This window comes from Protopterus annectens, chromosome 13.part0, assembly GCF_019279795.1.
Source record: "Protopterus annectens isolate FY-2018-M chromosome 13.part0, PAN1.0, whole genome shotgun sequence".
Lineage (NCBI taxonomy): Eukaryota > Metazoa > Chordata > Ceratodontiformes > Protopteridae > Protopterus > Protopterus annectens.
The window spans coordinates 1,137,743,488-1,137,763,023 of NC_056747.1; the positions used below are offsets into that span (position 1 = coordinate 1,137,743,488).

At 40.5% G+C, this 19,536-nt stretch overlaps 1 protein-coding gene across 1 annotated transcript in view; it reads left to right on the forward strand.

Annotated features, from left to right (window-relative positions):
- PLCD3 (phospholipase C delta 3) overlaps nucleotides 1-19,536 on the forward strand; it is an 851,201-nt gene that overhangs the window by 442,968 nt on the left and 388,697 nt on the right. Inside the window, exon 3 of the mRNA XM_044055119.1 lies at nucleotides 11,165-11,393. Coding sequence (XP_043911054.1) covers nucleotides 11,165-11,393 — 229 coding nt within the window. The remainder of the gene's footprint in view (nucleotides 1-11,164; nucleotides 11,394-19,536) is intronic.

Consider the following 19,536-nt stretch of genomic DNA (forward strand, 5'->3'; position numbering starts at 1 on the left):
CTAGATTTAACAAACGCACTATTAAACGTCGGTTTGATTTTGCTTTGCATTACTTTGGCCGAAGGTTCAATTGTACAATGCCGTTGGAACAACCAATGACCGGAATTCACAAAAAACAATGACAAGGATTAGGACAGGCATCCGAGGTCCAAAACCGATGACGAAGCCTCTTCTAGGGCAGTCGCCGGTTCTCAGTGAGGTGCTTTCGCAGCCCCTGACACCCGCTATCTCAGAGCCACAGGCCGCCTCCGACTCCCACGTGGAGACTACTAGGCCTCTGGAAACTCAAGGTATTGGGCCTATGGAAACTAATCCCTCAAATGGGTCTGGAGCCGCTGAGCAGGCACCGGCTTCTGAGGGTGTTTTCAGACCTTCAAAGCTAACCTTCAAAACAACAACCAAGTCTAAAACACCATTAAAGACAAAAAAACAAGTACATCATTCTCCTGTACAGGCCTCCATGCCTAAGAAACAGATGCTCAAAATGGCCGAAGACCTAATCACTCTGATCAGGGGTTCCCATCCCCCTCCTGATAAAAGGCCTAGGCAGGATACAGACTATGACTCTTCTGATCAGGTTTGCATTTCCTCTGACTCCTCTTCAGACCAGGGATACTCTATACCCCCCTATGAGGACTCTGATGCTAAAGAATCCATTCCTTCAGCCTCTCCTCCTGAGGATTACTCTTTTGGGGAAACTTTACATACCATGAGAGAGCATTTCCATTGGGAGAGCCAGGATTACTCAGAATCCAAGAAAAGGCTCAGAGATTTTCTTTTATTGCCTCAGCACAGGCCCCTTGCTATTCTACCTGTGTTAGATATTGTGGATGATGTGTTCTCCAAATCTAGTTTAACCCCTGATTCTTTGCCCCCAGCTCCAGTCAAGCCAGACAGATAATACAGAGTCGCTGACTCTCACAAATTTCTCTATAAAAACCCTGCTGCTGACCCAGAAACTATTTCCCAGGGTCCCAAAGGGGTAAAGGCTTCCACTGCTAAATATCCAGTCCCCTCTGCTCCTTTACAGCATGATATCTTGTTTGGTATTAAGGCAGAAGAGGTGTTAAAGAAAATGGAAGATAAAGCAAAATCTTTGCAAACAGTGAAGGATTTCTTACAGGTACAGCCACCTAGATTTAGTAGAAATTGGCCTTCAAAAAATTGGTCCTTTCCAGTGTCAGACAGACCACAAAGAGACAGATACAGACGCCCAAGAGGCAGATCTCAGCCCCAAGGCTCTTACAGACCATGACAGTGGGGTGATTCAACCCCAAAAGGAGGAGAAGACAAGTCACAACCTTATAGGAAACAGTCCCAATGACTTCCCCTTCCAAATGCCAAGCACTTACCTTTTGGAAGCTCCCTTAGGGGGAAAACTAGCACTTTTTTTCTCAAAATTGGCATATAATCACCCAAGACAAATGGGTACTGAATATTGTGTCTCAAGGTAACAGGTTCCACTTTCACACTCTACCAAGGCCAAAAGGAATGCCAGACCTGCCACAAAGTCAATGGACAGAGGCACAAAAACAAATCACAGCCCTCATGGACATGAGAGCTATTCAGAAAGTGCCACAACAGGAAGAAGGACAAGGATTTTACTCAAGACTTTTCTTGGTCCCCAGAAAGGACAAAGCCTGGAGACCCATATTGGACCTATCTATTCTAAATACTTACCTGAATGTTCCGAAATTCAAAATGTTGACTCTACAACAACTTCTTCCCATGCTGGGTAAGAAGGCTTGGCTTGTTACTTTGGACCTCAAAGAGACATACCTGCATGTCCCAATCAGGCAAAATTGCAGAAGATACCTCAGATTCATATCTGGCTCGATGCACTACCAATTCTCTGCACTGCCCTTTTGCTTATCTACTGCGCCCAGGGTCTTCACAAAATGCCTGCACCAGTAATTGCATTTTGCAGACAAAAAGGAATTCAAATATATCCCTACTTGGACGACTGCCTTATTCAAGCAGAGAGCAAGGACATTCTACTAACTCATCTGGCATTTGTAAAAAGATTACTAATGGGCCTAGGATACACTATAAATGAAAAGAAGTCAAAACTAGTGCCCTCACAAGAGATAATATTCCTGGGTGCAAGCTTAAATACAACTGCCCAGATGACTTATCTCATGCCAGACAAGCAAAGACAACTGACTCAGTACTTTCAATTGATGGCAACAAAAACCCAACTCCCTGCAAGAAAAATTCTGCAGGCCTTGGGGTTCATGGCATCCTGCATACTACTAATACCATATGCCAGACTGCATATGAGGAAGTTACAGTGGTATCTAAAAAGTGTTTGGACACAACACTGTCACAGTTTGGAAGCAATAATACCACTTATTCCCTGCCTACAACAGGAGTTTCAATGGTGGGCACAGGCATGTCACCACGACAAGGGCAGCCTTTCACTTTACCCACAGCCAGGCAGACACTAACAACAGATGGATCGGATTACACCTGGAGAGCACATATGGAAGGAAAATGTATTCAGGGCAAGTGGGCCGCAGACCATATGCATCTTCACATCAATCAAAAAGAGATGCTAGCTGTACAAAATGCCCTGACAGCTTTCAAGGACCTTCTGCATCCAGGACAACTTCTACTAAAGACGGACAATACCACAGTTATGTGGTACATAAACAAGCAAGGGGGCACACACTCCTACCCACTCTGCAGACAAGCCATGACTTTGTGGAATACAGCATTGACTTATCAAGTTCATCTGCAAGCACAATTCCTGCCAGGAAAGAAAAATACTCTGGCAGACGACTTAAGCAGAAACATCATGGATCCTCACGAGTGGAAATTAAACCCACAAGTATTCAGCATGATAACTCAGAAATGGGGGTGCTCAGACATAGATCTCTTTGCCTCCCCTCTGAACTGCCAACTGCAGAAATTCTGCACAAGGACTTACCACACACAAGCAAGTGGATGCTCTCTCATTCAGCTGGAAAACACTAAAAGTTTATGCCTTCCCACCACTGCCTCTCGTTTCAAAGGTACTCCTAAAAGCCAGACTAGAGAGGCCAAAAATGATCCTGATTGCCCCGGACTGGCCACGCCAGCACTGGCACCCAGTCTTAAAGAACTTAGCTCAAGGCTCAGCATGGATTTTACCTCAAATTCCTCATCTTCTGACTCAGCAAAACAATCAGATCCTGCACAGCCAGCTCAAAACCTTAAATCTGGCTGCATGGCAGATTACTTAGCCAAGCAGACAACACCTCTCTCTAAAGCTGTTATGGATGTCATTTTGGAGGCCAGGAGGCCCAGCACCAGGAAATCTTATTCAGAAAAATGGAAGAGATTCTGCGCCTGGAACCAGGCTCAAGGCCTTGACCCTCTTGTTCCAAATATTCCTCAGATATTACAATACTTAACTGAGATGCTGGACAAAGGCCTATCCTTTTCATCTATTAAGATCCATGCCTCTGCCATTTCAGCTCATTACAACACAGATCCTCCTATTTACTCTCATCCATTACTAAGACAATACCTCAGAGGGGCTAAAAACATAAGACCGCCCCGGAGAGCACCAACACCAACTTGGGACCTCAACTTCATCTTGGAAAAACTTACTTTACCACCTTTTGAGCCAGCCAACTCAGCAGAATTAAAATTCTTGTCATGAAAAACTGCTCTGCTTCTGGCAATAACCTCAGCACGAAGAGTCTCAGAGTTTCAGGCACTAATGGCAGTGGAACCTTTCATCATTTTTCATCAAAACAGGATGTCTTTAAGAACAAACCCTACATTTATGCCAAAGGTGGTATCCAGTGTGGCTCTTAACCAAACTATTCACTTGCCAACATTTTATCCAAATCCTCAGAATAAAGGGGAGAGACTTCTGCACTCATTGGACATACACAGGCAGTTACGCTTCTGCTTGGACAAAACAAAAGCTTTCAGGAAAACTGAGCAACTATTTGTAGCATATGCTGCAGGATCACAGGGAAAGGCTATTTCAAAGCAGACCCATTTCAAAGTGGATAGGACACTGTATCCGTTTCTGCTACACACAGCATGGAAAAACTGTGCCTAACAACATTAGGCCACATTCTACCAGGACAACAGCCACTTCAGCAGCCTACCTTAGAGGAGTACGTACCAAGGACATTTTGTAAGCTGCAACTTGGAGTTCAGTGCACACCTTTACTAAGCATTACCACTTGCCTCTTTACTCAAAATCCAGCCTTTGCCACTGCAGTGCTGCAGGGCCTCATAGCCACCCCGAATCCTTTACAGACCCAGCCACCCAACCTCAGCTTTGGGATTCAACCCAAGTGTAATGACTGCAGCAGTGAAACACGATGAACATAGTACAGTTTTGTACCTACCATAAATGTAGATGTTCGAATGTATTCACTGCTGCAGTCCAGGTTACCCTCCCTCCAGCCCCACTTTCTTAGCTGGGACCTATATATACCTTTCTAACCTACACAACCTATGTGGTGTATTTGCTTGTAACTGAAGGTATTGTTTTCATTTTTTATGTATGTTTTATTAGCAATATGTATTGCCTACCTATTTGGGGGCACCTGACATCTGGGGCAAGAAAAACTGAAGAAAATGGCATCGGCTGCATCTTATATACCCCTGGCGCACTGACGTCAGGGAAGAGGTGACAGCAACCGATGCCGGACCAAGACTTTGGAACTCTGGCCGACTGTGGGACCGACTGACGGCAGGATAACCCAAGTGTAATGACTGCAGCAGTGAATACACTCGAACATCTACATTTATGGTAGGTACAAAACTGTACTTTACATGTTCAGCAACCTAAAAAACAAGTGTTTCTGTCATGAGATTATAACTTTGCTCTGGAAGAGCTAACCCTGCCACCTTTCAAATCAGTTTTGCAGACTGACTTGCAATTTTTAATGCGGAAGACTATTTTGCAGACTGCTCTGACGTCAAACTAAAAAAGCAACTGAGCTGCAAGTTCCTATGTCTGTCCAACCTTTCCTCATCTTTCACAAGGACAGGGTAACCTCCGGAACAAACCCTTAATTTATGCCCTGAGTAGTTTTTTGAGTTTACATGAAATCAAGCTATCCATCTCCGTGTGATTTTCTGAACCCAAAAGCAGAGGATAAAGGATTGACAAGTCATATAGGATTTGTACAGGACTAAGGACTTCAGAAAGTCTGACTAGCTCTTTATCTTCTTTGAGGGAAGGAAAATTAACGAAGATTGTGGAAAGACAATTACAAAACAGTTCTCCAATTCTATTCAGTTTTGTAACTCTCATTGTGGAGAGACTCTGCCTCAGCAAGTCAAGTTTCATTCCAACAGACCTCTGGATATTTTTGGGCTCTTTTGAAAAGGGTGGACACTAGAGCTATTCTAGAGGCAGAAACTTGGTCTTCTGCAAACATTTTTACAACATTTTACAAGACTGACTCTTTTCCAGGGCCAAAACTGCTTTTTCTAGATCTATTTTTCTTGGCCTCCTGGTAATTATGAACATAGTACAGTTGTAAACAACATAACTGTAGATGTTTGAGTAGATCAGTGTTGCAGTGCTAACACCCTCTCACCATCCACCATGCATTATTTATTTATTTATTTTTTATCTATCTGTCATAAGATCATAGGAGGTTACTAGGCTAATGGCCCTAGGGCCCTTACAAGTCTAGCCAAGTACAACCCCTGTTCTCAAGAATATCAAGGTATTAAGCAGAACTAAGTCAACAACTACTGCCTCTGTCCAAGGGAGACACAGGTGAAACTCCCAGGGTGAATTTGCAGTTTCCCATTCAGTCATCCAAATTACACTTAAATAGGATTGAACGAGGGACTCTGCTTCACCTGAATTGGAAGTTTGTTTAAGAGGAGAGGTAACCTCTGTGAGACATATCTGCCTTTCAGCCAGTCCTGTTGATGTCACATACCAAAACTCCAGCTATACTCTGTTGCATATCGTCTACTCAGAGGCGATCTCTGCTTAACATACAAGGCCATGTCAAACCCAGAGCTGTTGGACATGCTACACTTAAAGAAATCCCAATCCCTCAGAGCTACACGCTCCAGGGATCTAAACCTTGTCATCACAATAAACAAAACATGCTGGAGGGATAGGTTCCTGACCCAGAGACTCCCCAGACTCTGGAATAGATTGCCCATACATGTCAAGCAGAGTGCCTCTTTGGACCTCTTCAAGAGGAACCTTGACGATTGGATGGGAGAAAGGAAATTCACCCCAGGGATCACGTCAGTCGCCCTGCTAGACAGGGGTCCAGGAAAGTAAATAATGTGGGAAGAAATAGCCAGGGAATTGTAATGGCTAGGCTTGTATAGGCCCTAGGGCTGATAGCCTAGTACCAACCTATGAACCTATGAACATACTAGGTTGAGTTCCCTAGAATGAGTGCATCTTATACCATTTGATTTTCAAATGTGCAGCATATCCATTTGAGCAGGAACTGATATTGCTTTATATGCAAGGCAGAGATCGTCTCTCAGTAGGCTGTAAGACATAGAGTATAGTGACAGTGATTTTAGTCTGTGAACATATGAAATATGCTGAAGACCCTGAATTTTCTTTGTAAGAAAACTTTGAGGTCTTTCCAGTTGCTGCAGGTGCCTGGTAAGGTACATACCAAAGGTAGCATTGTACTCTATTATTGGTCTGATGAGTGAGGAGTACAGGGGGGTTATAATCTCTTTTTGTTTTGGATGCAATGCCCTTACTTATGAGGTAGGCAACATAGAAAACCTTTCTTACCACTGTGGAGACACGGTAGTCAAAGGAAAGGTTGCTGTCAACCTCTGTGCCCAAATCTCTCACCCCCGACTGCGTGCTTTGGGTGATGCTATTAATGTGGTAATGTGCAAGGATGTCACCCTTGCTGAAGTGGATGATAATGCATTTTTTTGCATTGAGTTTTAGCCCATGACTTTGGCACCAGTTGTTTGTCTAAGTCACTCTTGTAGAATGGTGACATCCTTTAGGGACTCAAAGACTGCACCCAGTTTTCAATCATCAGCAATGTCAGCCATATGCCTTTTGTTTTAGCCTGTACATCTGAGAAGTCGATTCCAAACAATAGGGGCCCTAGCACAGATCCCTGTGGAACATCACTGGTTATGGGTCTGCTGGTGGAGGTAGAGTCACCTATTTTGACTGTGGGAATTCTATCGGTGGGCCAGTTTGCAACCCAACTGACAATATACAGGTTGAACTTCAGCTGGGTGAGTTGATCTCCAGCTGGGTGAGTTTATCAATGATGCTTGAGTGGGGAATAGTGTCAGAGGCCTTGGCCAGGCCCAAGTAGGCCATTTGCATGGATTTGCCTTCATCCAGGGCTTTGTCTCAAAGACGTCCACCAAGTTCAAGAGGCAGGATCTCCCTTTAATAAAGCCAAACTGGGTCAGGTCAAGCATTTGGAGGTCTCCTATATCGTTGTTGATAAGTTCAATGATTAGTTTTTCCATAGCCTTGCAGATTAGGCTGGTCAGGCTTATAGGTCTATAGTTCTCAGGATCTGTGGAGGCACCTCCATTATGTAATGGGATGATGATTACTGTTTTCCATTCAGCTGGTACAAAACCAGTGCTTAGACTGTAGTTAAAAAGAGTACCCAATGGTGCAGCTAGTTCCTGTTTTAATCCATTTAGAGTGCAGCCTGGGATATTATCAGGTCCCATAGAGGCTGCATTTTTGTCTTTGGATAGTGTATTTATGATCTGCTCCTTTGACATACTAGGTGGAGGGCAGGTATTAAGGATGCTTTAGGGGATATGTAGTGGGGATGGGAGGAGAAGTTTTCACAGAACCTGTCAGCTAACAGGTTGGCTATTTCTGGGAATTCAGTATAGGTGGTGCCATTAACAACCAGTTCTGCACAGATCTGGGTTTTTCATTTAAGGTTTTTGCCTTAGCTAAAGAAGACCTATTGGTTATCCTTACCGAAGGAGGCTAATTTGGATTCATAGCTTTAGAATTTCTTATAAGGTGTCTTATTTGCCTGTTTAAGCCAAAGAGGGATTGCTTCCAATTCAGAGACTGTTCCTTCCTGCTGCTGGACAGCAATTTCTTTCTCTTATTGTATAACTGTTAATGGCAGATGTCCACCAGGCAAACTTGTTCTTTCTTGAGTATCTTTTTTGATCCTATTAGGTATGGCTGAGTCAATACATTTGTATAGATGCTTATACAATGCATTGGTGTAAATCCCAGTATAGGTATCCATGCCATCAGTGAGGGCAGGGACTATGAAGCTATTAATGCCATCATGTATTAAATTGTAATTGTCTTTGGATAAGGTTTTTAGTCTATTCCTGCTAATGGGGGGTCAGATGTTATTGTTACTTCTAATGAGATTGATTTATGATCAGACCTCACTAGGGAGGGCCACACACATGGGGTGGTGCAATGATCACTCATGTTAGTGAGCACCAGATCCAGATGTTTGGGCCCTCTGTGGGGGTATGAACCAACTGGTCCAGGGCATTGGAGTTGATGAAGTCCAACAACCTTTGGGCAACTGTGTTAGTACACACATAATTTACCCAATCTATGGATAGGTAGTTAAAGTCACCTAAAACCAGGCTGTTTGGTTATATCTTGGGCAATTCAAGTAGATCCAACAATACAGTGTGGGTATCCTGGTTCATGGAGGGGATCCTATAACTGACAATAACTTGGAGAGGGGTCTTACCTACAGTCAATTGGACCTGGATTAGTTCAAGGGAATTGTTTTGTTTAAACCATTGATATTCCACCTCTTTCAGTTCTCACACTTTCAGTTTGTGGTCTGACTGTGTGGTAGGCATTACAACCTAGTATGACTGGGGTGCTTTCCATGGCCTTAAACCAAGTCTCTTTGACTGCACAGATGTCAGCATCTTCTAAGATGAGGGCTGCTTCTAGTGAGTGCAGTTTTAGTTTTAGACTGCTAGTGTTTATCAGCAAAATCTTGAGGTTGCTTTTTGAAGATATTTTTACATTGGAAATTTTGTTGTTGTGACATTGCCTAAAAAAGGCACTATCGGGGAGGCAAGAGGCTTAGCCAGTAACCGAAATCCCAAAGGTGACAGATGAAGACCATCTCTGGCAAAACAACGTAGTCTATCTACCACATCATTCCAGACTAACAGGTACTGAATCCACTTCGAATGACACCAGTAACTAAGCCAGTTGTTGAAGCCAATCATTTTTTGTTTATATTGTGGTGTCATCTTAAGTGAAGGTAGTATGCTGCTTAAGGCTAGGGACATGCCTGCCTGAGATACATATTCAGAGAACTCAGTCATGTCTCTCTTCATATGGTCCAGTGATGTACATCTCAAGTACATCTCAAGTCATTCACACCAATGTGAAGAACGTGATGAAGTCATAATGGTACTTGTTGTGGAGAGACTTGTGTGCGTGTGTGATCTGGCAGATCCTGGCACCCTACAGACAGCTGGCCATAATGGTCATCAATCTATCTATCTATCTGTCTGTCTATCTGTCTAGCTAGCTAGCTAGCTAGCTATCCTGTCTCTTATACATATTTGTGTTCTTCTTTTATCTCCTTGGGACAGGGTGGGGTCCCCTCCCCCTTTTCTGCTATGGGCTGGGTGTACAGCTATAGCTTCCCTTAAATGGGAGCAAGAAATCTGTGAAATTTCATGCTTGTACATCCCCGTTGACCTAGCATTCCTATGTTCTAACAGACATATGAGCAAGAGAAAGGCACCCAAATAAGCTTTTGTATACTGGATGTTTGGATGTCTGAACTTTGGTAGGATATGACCAATATAGCTAGAAGCTACCACAACAGTGATCTATTCAAACGTCTACTGTTATGGCAAATTTACTTACACAACTGTAGTTTTGTAATTTTAGGGGTTTTAAATTCCACTGTGATACATCATCTATGTTTAAGAGATCACTGGATACATACATGGGTAAGATGGTTTATTCTGCAAATCTTTAGTCTCTGGTATACATGGCCTTATGGCCCATACCCAATTCGAGAAAATATGAGGCTGAGTTGTAAAATAATGGTATTTCTAATCTGAATTCGAGGAGATACTGCCACAGTAAATTTATTAATACTGTTTATTAGTTAGAATGAAACATATAAACGTATAAAAATAACTAGTAGTATAAATACAATGAATGCAGTGCTAGTAGATACAAGTGTACATAGGTTTAACTAGCCATTTTTGTGACCAAAGCTGTCCGCTGATGGTCTGATGCCCGCATTAACTGTAAGTTGAGAAGCAAAAAAAAAAAAGATCTTTTCTCCTTTTAAACTGTAGCAAGCCACTACGTTCCATGTTGTACATGGAGAGGTACAGCATTTCATTTCTGACTGCAAATGCAATACTGGCCTATATATCTAAATGTTAACATAAACTGAAGATCTGTTGTGATCTGCCGATCACTCCCTCCAACACTTTGCATTCAGGCTACAGCTGCCCCCTTCTTTTAACCCTATCTACGCCTCTGCACATGTACTTTATTGCACCTCAATGTGTAACATTCTAGGGATGTTCTTTGTGTTTGTATTGGGGTAAAATATATAGTTATGGTGCCTACTGATTTGAATCTATTTATAATCAGTTGTTTTATTTTTCTAGTTTATTTTCCATTTTTGAATTTTTGTCTGAAAATTGTCTTTTGATTCAGCTCACTTAAATAATGAGCAAAAAAACAAATAAATAGTACAAGTTTCTGACCTGCTCCTCCCTTGAAGAAAGCCTGCTATACCTCCTACCAGCTTGCTGAGAACCACATGAGTTCTTAAAACCAGTTTTAATTTGAAAAGAAGGAAAACAGACAAGTAATGGAACCTCATGTCCCCTTCTATAACATCTGAGGCATCAGTGGAATCTAACATGCAGAGTCAAATGTAGAAAATACAGAAATTAATCAGTTACAAGGATTGTGTCCAGGCATAACTATAGAAAATGCTTTTCCCTTATGTTCCTAGTCTACTTCGACTTCCTGCACAGTGTTATGATCTCATGCAGTGGACTGTTAAATGCTTTCAGCTGACAAATTCAAAGAATGCTGTACTATAATGTTATAATGTCACCATCATCAGATCAAGTCTATGTTAATTAACAGTCTTTTTATGGTGTCAGAGGCTTGCACTGTTACTAGCAAAGTAATCCATTTGCTATTGTGCTTTTTTCTTTTTTTACTTTTTAGTTACAATCAAAGATATTGATGGAGTGCGAGAAGGCCGTCAGTCAGAAGGGCTTCAGAAGTATGGAGAATGCTTCCCAAATGATCGGTGCATGACCATTGTCTTCAAGGGGAAGAAAAAGAACCTAGACCTGGTAGCTAAGACACCTCAGGAAGCAGCCTTATGGATAAGGGGCCTTTTGAAGCTCAAGGAGAAATCTGAAACCATGAGTCATCCAGAACACCTTAAGCAATATCCTTCTCAAGTTTTAACTACATCTGCAGTTTTAATCTACTTTTAATGGTTCTTTTTTTGAGGGGGGAGGGTTTTTTGGGGAATTAAGGTTTGTAGAAACATTGTAGTATTCTTACTGTAACAATCTTAGGTTTAGAGTGGCACCTTCAATATTCATAACTATCCAATTTAAGTTTATTGCAAACAAATAACATTGAGGATTATGATGTGATCTCCAATTAGAACAAAGGTGTTTAATGTTCAAGGCATGAATATCAAGGAATTCACCTTGAGATCAAAGCACAAGGGGTGAATCCTGACATTCATGCCAGTAACATGCAACAAATGAGTTATGATTGGAGGGACCCAGTCTTCATTCTTTGTAGTAAGTGTAGTTTTAACTGCTCCAGTTTATTGCTTGTTAAAAATATAGGACCACAAAGTATTTTACAGCTTTGAAAGCCATAAAATTACATTGTTTTGGACAGGGAAGTGTGTTACAACTTTTAAAGCTGTTTTTAGCTTCTTGGTTCTGTTTTGTGATGGCTGGCGCTGGCAACTGCTATGCTGTAGTGCAAGACTAGACCTTAATAGCACTGACAGATGTTTAACAAAAATTGTTAAGCACCTTTTGTACATCAGAAAGGTACTTAGAGTTTCTTTTTCCCAAATTTGGCATGCAGTTGTGGTGCTTTGTGCACAGTATTTATAACTAGCAAATCTTTACTTAAAGCTGCCAAATAAGCAGTAAGTCCAGATTTGTAGCAAATATATCACAGAACTCTGTATGAATGAATAAATCCAGGTTAACAGACAAGCAATTTAAACTTACTATAAAAAAAACAATGTGTTAAAACATACTTTTGCTTTGATTCTAAATAAGACTGAGCTGTTGAATGCAGACTGTCTGCAAAATGATTTGATGGGCTGGAAAAATCTGTATTAGTAGTACTGATGGTTTAAGATTAGGATTTCTGTAATTATTTGAAATATTTTGTGTTGTAGATTAATTTGTCTTGCTTCAGTTGCAAAGTTACGTACTTCATGAATATGGATTCTGTGCTGTTTTCTCACATATTCATTTAAACCTGGATTTATATACTAATCCTGAAAGTATTTTGTTCCTAAACCTAGACTGATTTTGTATTAATTACAGAATAACTTTGAGTATTCATGGTTTCATACTGTGACAGTTACATGGCTGATTTATGATAAATGTGAATTTCCCTCTTGTATGTCCAGAGATAATTATTTTAAAAGAATATTAGTTTGACGCCATCCCAGTAATATTATATATATATTTTACAATAATGCTGAAAGAGATAAGTTCACTTCCACTATGAATGGAAGAATACACATTCAGTGAGCCTCAATTCTCCAAAACTCAACCCAACAAAAATAACTCCACAAAAACACTGTTTTCAGTGTTTTTTTGCAGGGGGCAAGCCCCCTACATCCCCAATGTAGGGACTGCACCACATACACATACCCCCTAAAGTATATAATCAAGTCCGCAGTTGCACTATAAGATGGGAAACAGGCAAACTCCTGGAAATGACATGTAGTACCTGCACAATTCCCTGGTAATGCTTTTCAGTGGACATCCTGGCAGTGTTGGGGTATCGAGTTTTGAGGAGTTGAGACTCAAGGAATTAGCATTTGTCAAGCAGTTGTCCAACAGATAAGTGCTGTTTTATACTGAAGGTTGAATTATTTTGAAATGAGCCTGCAATTACTCTCTGTGGAGCTTTGCTTTTTTTTCTGCATCTAGGCTAGGTCGAACATGCCATTCATTCAGCTGTTCTGACTAAGATGGCTTTACAGTAGGGATAAGGAAATTTGCCCTTCCCCCACTGTAGTGGAATCTTGGAGCTGGTTTATATAATTACCAGAGAGTCTGGAAGGGGGGGGGGGCAGTCCCCAACATGAGGAGGTTTTGATGAACGACATTTATGATATAATGCCGTTTGATACTTTTACCCTTCAATGAATAACCATAGACCCGTTTAATGCTATATAATTCTAAGATTAAGACAGCATATTTCCAGGAATTAATATGCTATAATTCCAGGATTAAGACAGCATATTTCCAGGACTATATATATAATAATTCTACAGATAGTGTAGACTAAATTCAGACTTAACATGAAATACAGTCAGTAGAAAATAAACATGATTTATCTACATCCTTTTGCAGCATATAATGTCAAGGACAGTACAAACTGAATTAAATTTGTGATTTAAATAGCTTCAGGATTAGCACCAAACATAGTTATCATTTTCAATTCCAAGATTTTGTAAAAAAATCTATACTTCATGTAATTTAGTAATAAACAACTATATTGTTATATAATTGTGTAGTTATACCTATAATTTCCTTTTTATTTCTCCTACCCATAAGTATAAAAATTGTAATTTGACATTTTAAACCTTGCTGTTTAGATGAAAAATTGTCTTGTATTACTGTGTAATGACTCTGTACATTACTGATTGCAGTTTTTTTCCCTAGTTTAGCTACCTGCCTTTCAGTTACTGGATACCCATAGTGTGACTTTAAGCTTTACATTTTTCTCTGTTTACAAAACTGATTATTTTATTACTGGTGCTTTTCTTAACAGGCCTCTGCTGAAAAGGGGCTACCACTTGGTCAACAAAAGCAATATGTAAGTAAATAAATAATGCTATAATTATAATCACACACAAGTAGTTCTGCATCAAACAGCAATAAGTTGTCTTGCACAGATCGTATTCCCTATTTTATCTATTTTTAGACACTGATTTTCATTAACTGTCATGTTCTGTTTTATGGGTGGCCACGGTGGTGCAGTGGTTAGTGTTGCTGTCTCACAGCAAGAGGTTCTCTGGTTCAATTCTCAGCTGGGGTGCCTTCTATGCAGAGTCTGCATGCCCTCCCACTGGTCGCGTGGGTTTCCTCTGGGTGCTGCGGCTTTCTCCCACATCACAAAAACATGCTGTAGGTGGATTGGATACTCTAAATTGGCCTTAGACATGAGTGCATGCATGTGTGTGCCTTCTGGGGAAGGTTGAGCACCAGGCTGGCAACTCAACAACATAAAACTCCACTGCCAATCATGAGCAGACAGGTGATCCGCTGTGGTGACCCCTAACCGGGAAAAGCCAAAAGAAAAAGTCATGTTCTCTTTTAAGCAAACAATTATATTGGACAGAGTGGGTGTTACAGGGAAATAACAGACCACTGAGGGCTGTTGTGAGGCCCAACACCACAGGCACAGGGCTTTGCACCCATGGAAGGTATGTTATTTCCCTGTAATTCTCACCCTGATGGGCATTATTGCACTTAGAAAATGGGCTTTCTGTGGCTATATTTTCATTTTTTTTTTTACTTTTTATTATTAAAATAAATGTAGTACTTAGAGTGCCATGATTACCCTCTGAAATCAGGGAAAACATAAGCTTATTACACACTTTTCTGATGAAGCACACCTCACTGATGTTAAGCTCTGGCCTCATGCTACAGCATTCATAGCATTCAGTAGCCACCACAGATGAGGGGAGGGAAGAAAAAACAACTTTAAAATCTGTTATTAAACACTCTATTCAGCACGATGTTTAACAGGTCAAAAAGCAGTTTGAGCTTCCTGCCACTCTTTTGTCACGACTACTCCATGTGGCAGCAGTAAGTGTGTTACAGTTTTCAAAGCTGTAATACACATAGCACTCTTTGACAGATGGGGGCAGATAAAGCTCCATGCACTATAAATAATTATGATTGGGTCTCTCTTAAAGGGGGCAGGATGGGAGGGGGTCAGTGGTACAACACAGTTCTATAGAGCAGCAAATTAGACCTGGAGAAGCGTTATGCTACTTAACAGACTGAGATTTCTTCGAATGCATCATCTCTGTCAGAAAAATTCCAGCAGCATCTAACCGACCAGGTGCACTCTTCTGTGTGGTAGAGAGGGTATACTGCCCATATCCATTTTATTTTGCACAGACGTTTGCAGTTCTGTTACCACCTGATCCCATGGGTATTCCTTTAGTCCTACCTGATCCCATGGGTATTCCTTTAGTCCCACCTGATCCCATGGGTATTCCTTTAGTCCCACCTGATCCCATTGGCATACCTTTAGTCCCACCTGATCCCATGGGTATTCCTTTAGTCCCACCTGATCCCATGGGTATTCCTTTAGTCCCACCTGATCCCATTGGCATACCTTTAGTCCCACCTGATCCCATGGGTATTCCTTTAGTCCCACCTGATCCCATGGGCATTCCTTTAGTCCCACCTGATCCCATGGGTATTCCTTTAGTCCCACCTGATCCCATGGATATTCCTTTAGTCCCACCTGATCCTATGGGTATTCTTTTAATCCTACCTGATCCCATGGGCATACCTTTAGTCCCACCTGATCCCATGGGCATACCTTTAGTCCCACCTGATCCCATGGATATTCCTTTAGTCCCACCTGATCCCATGGGTATTCCTTTAGTCCCACCTGATCCCATGGGTATTCCTTTAGTCCTACCTGATCCCATGGGTATTCCTTTAGTCCCACCTGATCCCATGGGCATACCTTTAGTCCCACCTGATCCCATGGGTATTCCTTTAGTCCCACCTGATCCCATGGGTATTCCTTTAGTCTCATCCCTGTCATTCTCCTTTCCTGGATGGTGCTTGATAATCTCATAAGTAATAAGCTTATGGCTGTTATCTCAAGTATGTGTCTGATGGCTGATGGCCTGGATCCTTGTCCAGTAAGACTTATTTTGTCAAGTCCTGATGTTCTTGGACCAGTGATATATTTGATTTTTGATTCATCTTTGAGGTCTGGTATTTTGCTATAGGCTTTGAAAGATCTCAGGAAACCATCCCTGGATCATAACATCTTTGACAATTATCACCAACATTGCTTTCTTGGGAAATCTTAGTGAGATGTAATCTATAGCAACTTCAGATTTACTTCACAGTCCACGGGTACATAAACCAGTTCCATTCTGGGTTTTGCACTTACTGCAGTAAAGAGGGAACTCTGGTCCATATAGTTAGACTTTTAATAGCTGTAGACCAGTGGTACTATTCAATACTGGAACTTCTGGATCTTGCAGCAGTATGCAGTATCACTTTCTCTATATGTACCATACACGTGCACAATACATGCACACATGCGCACACACACACACACACACACACACACACACACACACTCTTCTATCTATATATAGATATATATATGCATAAACATAAATAAATATATTGATTAATATAAATACATAGGTATGTATGTATGTTTGTGTGTGTGTGTGTGTGTGTGTGTGTGTGTGTGTGTGTGTGTGTGTGTGTGTGTGTGTGTGTGTGTGTGTGCATATATATATATATATATATATATATATATATATATATATATATATATGGGTCTACTTCATTTGATCGAAAGACCATTTGACCTAAACCCCATTTGATCTAAATTTAATTTGATCGAAAACCAATATTCAAGGCATAAAACTGTGATTTGTCCCCATCCCCAATGTCATGCGGCCCTGGAGTTGGTATATATAGTTAGGTGAGGTGTGGGGGGTTTAAACTCTGTACTTTTTGTGTTATTTTCTTCTTTTAAATGAAAATAGGTGGGGGGCTGTGCCCCTAACCCCCCCCCAACTATATATACCAACTACAGGGTTGCACGACATTGGGGAGGGGGACAAATCCCTGTTATTTGCCCTGAATACTGGTTTTCGATCAAATGGGTTTAGGTCAAATGGTCTTTCAATCAAATGAAGTAGACCCATGTATATACATATATAAATATATATATATATATATATATATATATATATATATATATATATATATGTGTGTGTGTGTGTGTGTGTGTGTGTGTGTGCATATATGAGTCCACTTTGTAAATTCAAAATACTGAAATCTCGAATTTCAGTATTTCAAACTTACAAAGCCACATACTCACATTTCCAAAACTGGCAGAAGTGCGGAATTCAAAATACCAAAGCACGGATATTTTGAATTTCTGCTTCCTGTGGTATGATATGTGGATGTTAAGGTTTAATATTGGTGAGTTTGTGTGTGTAAGTATGTTGGTTAGGGGTTTAATGTGTGTAAGTTTGTGTTTTGACTGTTATGTGTGTGTTTGAGGGACTGTAAGATGTGTGCATGTGAGTTTCGTTTGTGTTTCTGTTTGTGCAATTTCAGAGTTAGAATATATAAGTAGGGGTGGCTGTGCCCTCCACATGGGGGGTGCAGGGAGGCTTGCCCCCTGCTTATATGTAGTTTAGATCCATTTGTTTGATTGTGGGGGGAGGTTTGTGTGTGTTTATGTGTGTACTGTATGTGTAGCATAATTACGGGATTTTGAATTTCATGGTTGTGTGTTTTCGAATTTGTGAGTTGTGGTTGGGTTTTCGGCTTTGTGATTTCGAAATACTGAAATTCGAGATTTCAGTATTTCAAAATTACAAAGTGGACCCGTATATATGTATATATATATATATATATATATATATATATATATATATATATATATATATTTATATGAAACCTTACACTTAAAAAGCTTCTAAGGCATATGGGTAAAAAACATATTTCATTTCTTAAATATCCTGGAACTTCATCAGAAAACAAGAAATGTACAACAGTGCAGAGTTAAATAATGAACAAAGGGTAATAAAAATGCAATAAAATAGAAACATAACACCCCACTAAGATTACAATAACCAATCCTAAATCAAGAGATAGTATGACTAATGCATATTCAATAAGTCCGTTGCACAGAGGCATCCCACTGGTTTCAAGGTGAGGCAGTACAGTTAAACAAAGAATATGTTTATAAACTGTATAAAATCCAACAATTCTACAGAAAAATAACAATAGAAAATGGAAACAGTTTTGCCATCGCAAGACACACTTTAAGTTTAAATTCTCGTTAAGTCCTGGTGCACAGTTCGCTCCCATTCGTAGTTGCCATTTCAGTTCTTTCACTTCTAATAAGGTGCCACAGTCTCCGAAAAATAATTCAACCTGCTCCAAGATAATAAAACTAAATTTAGAAAAATTAGTGCAGGATAAATCATGTCCTGATAAAGCATTTCTGCAGTTTTTAGCTCTAATAGCACCATAATGTTCTTTCACCTGGTCAGACAATTTGGGGCATATTTTTCCAATATAAAAATAATGCCAAGTCTCACACACAGCCATGTACACTATGTTCTTACTGTTACAATCATAGTGTAAGGGAAAGAACACAGTAAAACTGTTATGTTTGCCCTGAAGCTTTGGAAGTTAGCTGGCAGTTATATCATATGCATGCAGAATATAATCCATACAGCTAAGGTTGCTGTAGCAGTGATCATTCCATTACCTACTGTGACAGTAAGTTTACTTACGCAACTATACTTTTTTTTAGATTTAGTGACGTACTCAGAGTTACATTGGTTATAAATGGTGACTAAGGTAATCAAATCCAGATCTGTATATCTGTCTATCAGTTTGTTAACCAGGATAGAGCACTGGACCAACTACATCATTTTAAGGCTCACCCCAGAGTTTGCAACCAGGTAAAAAAAGAACTGACCAATAGGGTGCTAAATTTTTTACAGTATAAGTATGTAGGCATTTGTACTGTGTAATGAATATTGTACTATGCTATGAACTCTGGTAAAGAAATACTGCTTTTGCACTTCTTAATGAATCTTCTAGAAAACTATGAAAGCTAGTGAAAGCACCCTATTTTACGTTGAGATGAGTACATCATGAAGAAAGAGTAGTAGAGGAAAGATTTCCGGATCCAATTGGTGAGAAGTCAAGTACAGATGTTGTGAGGTTGGGAAGGGGATGTATTTGAAAGCTGCATGATGAAGTTCAGTAACAGCTCATGGCCTTTATCCTTGGCATTAAACTGCCATGTAAATTATAATAACAATGCTGATTTGTAGTCATTTTTGTATCACTCTGCTGAAGCAGTTATTATGTGTTGGTTGGTGTTCTGTGAAGTCCTCAGAGACACTGCAAGTGCACCCTACCGGCACATACTTTAAGGAATGTATTGGCGCAGGATTTATTGGTATATCATGGGTAAGTGTAGTCGTAACGTGTAATAAAGTGATGAGAAAGAGATATTACTACAATTTTAAAGCACTGTCTGACGGTACATGAGCAGTTCAGCAGAGC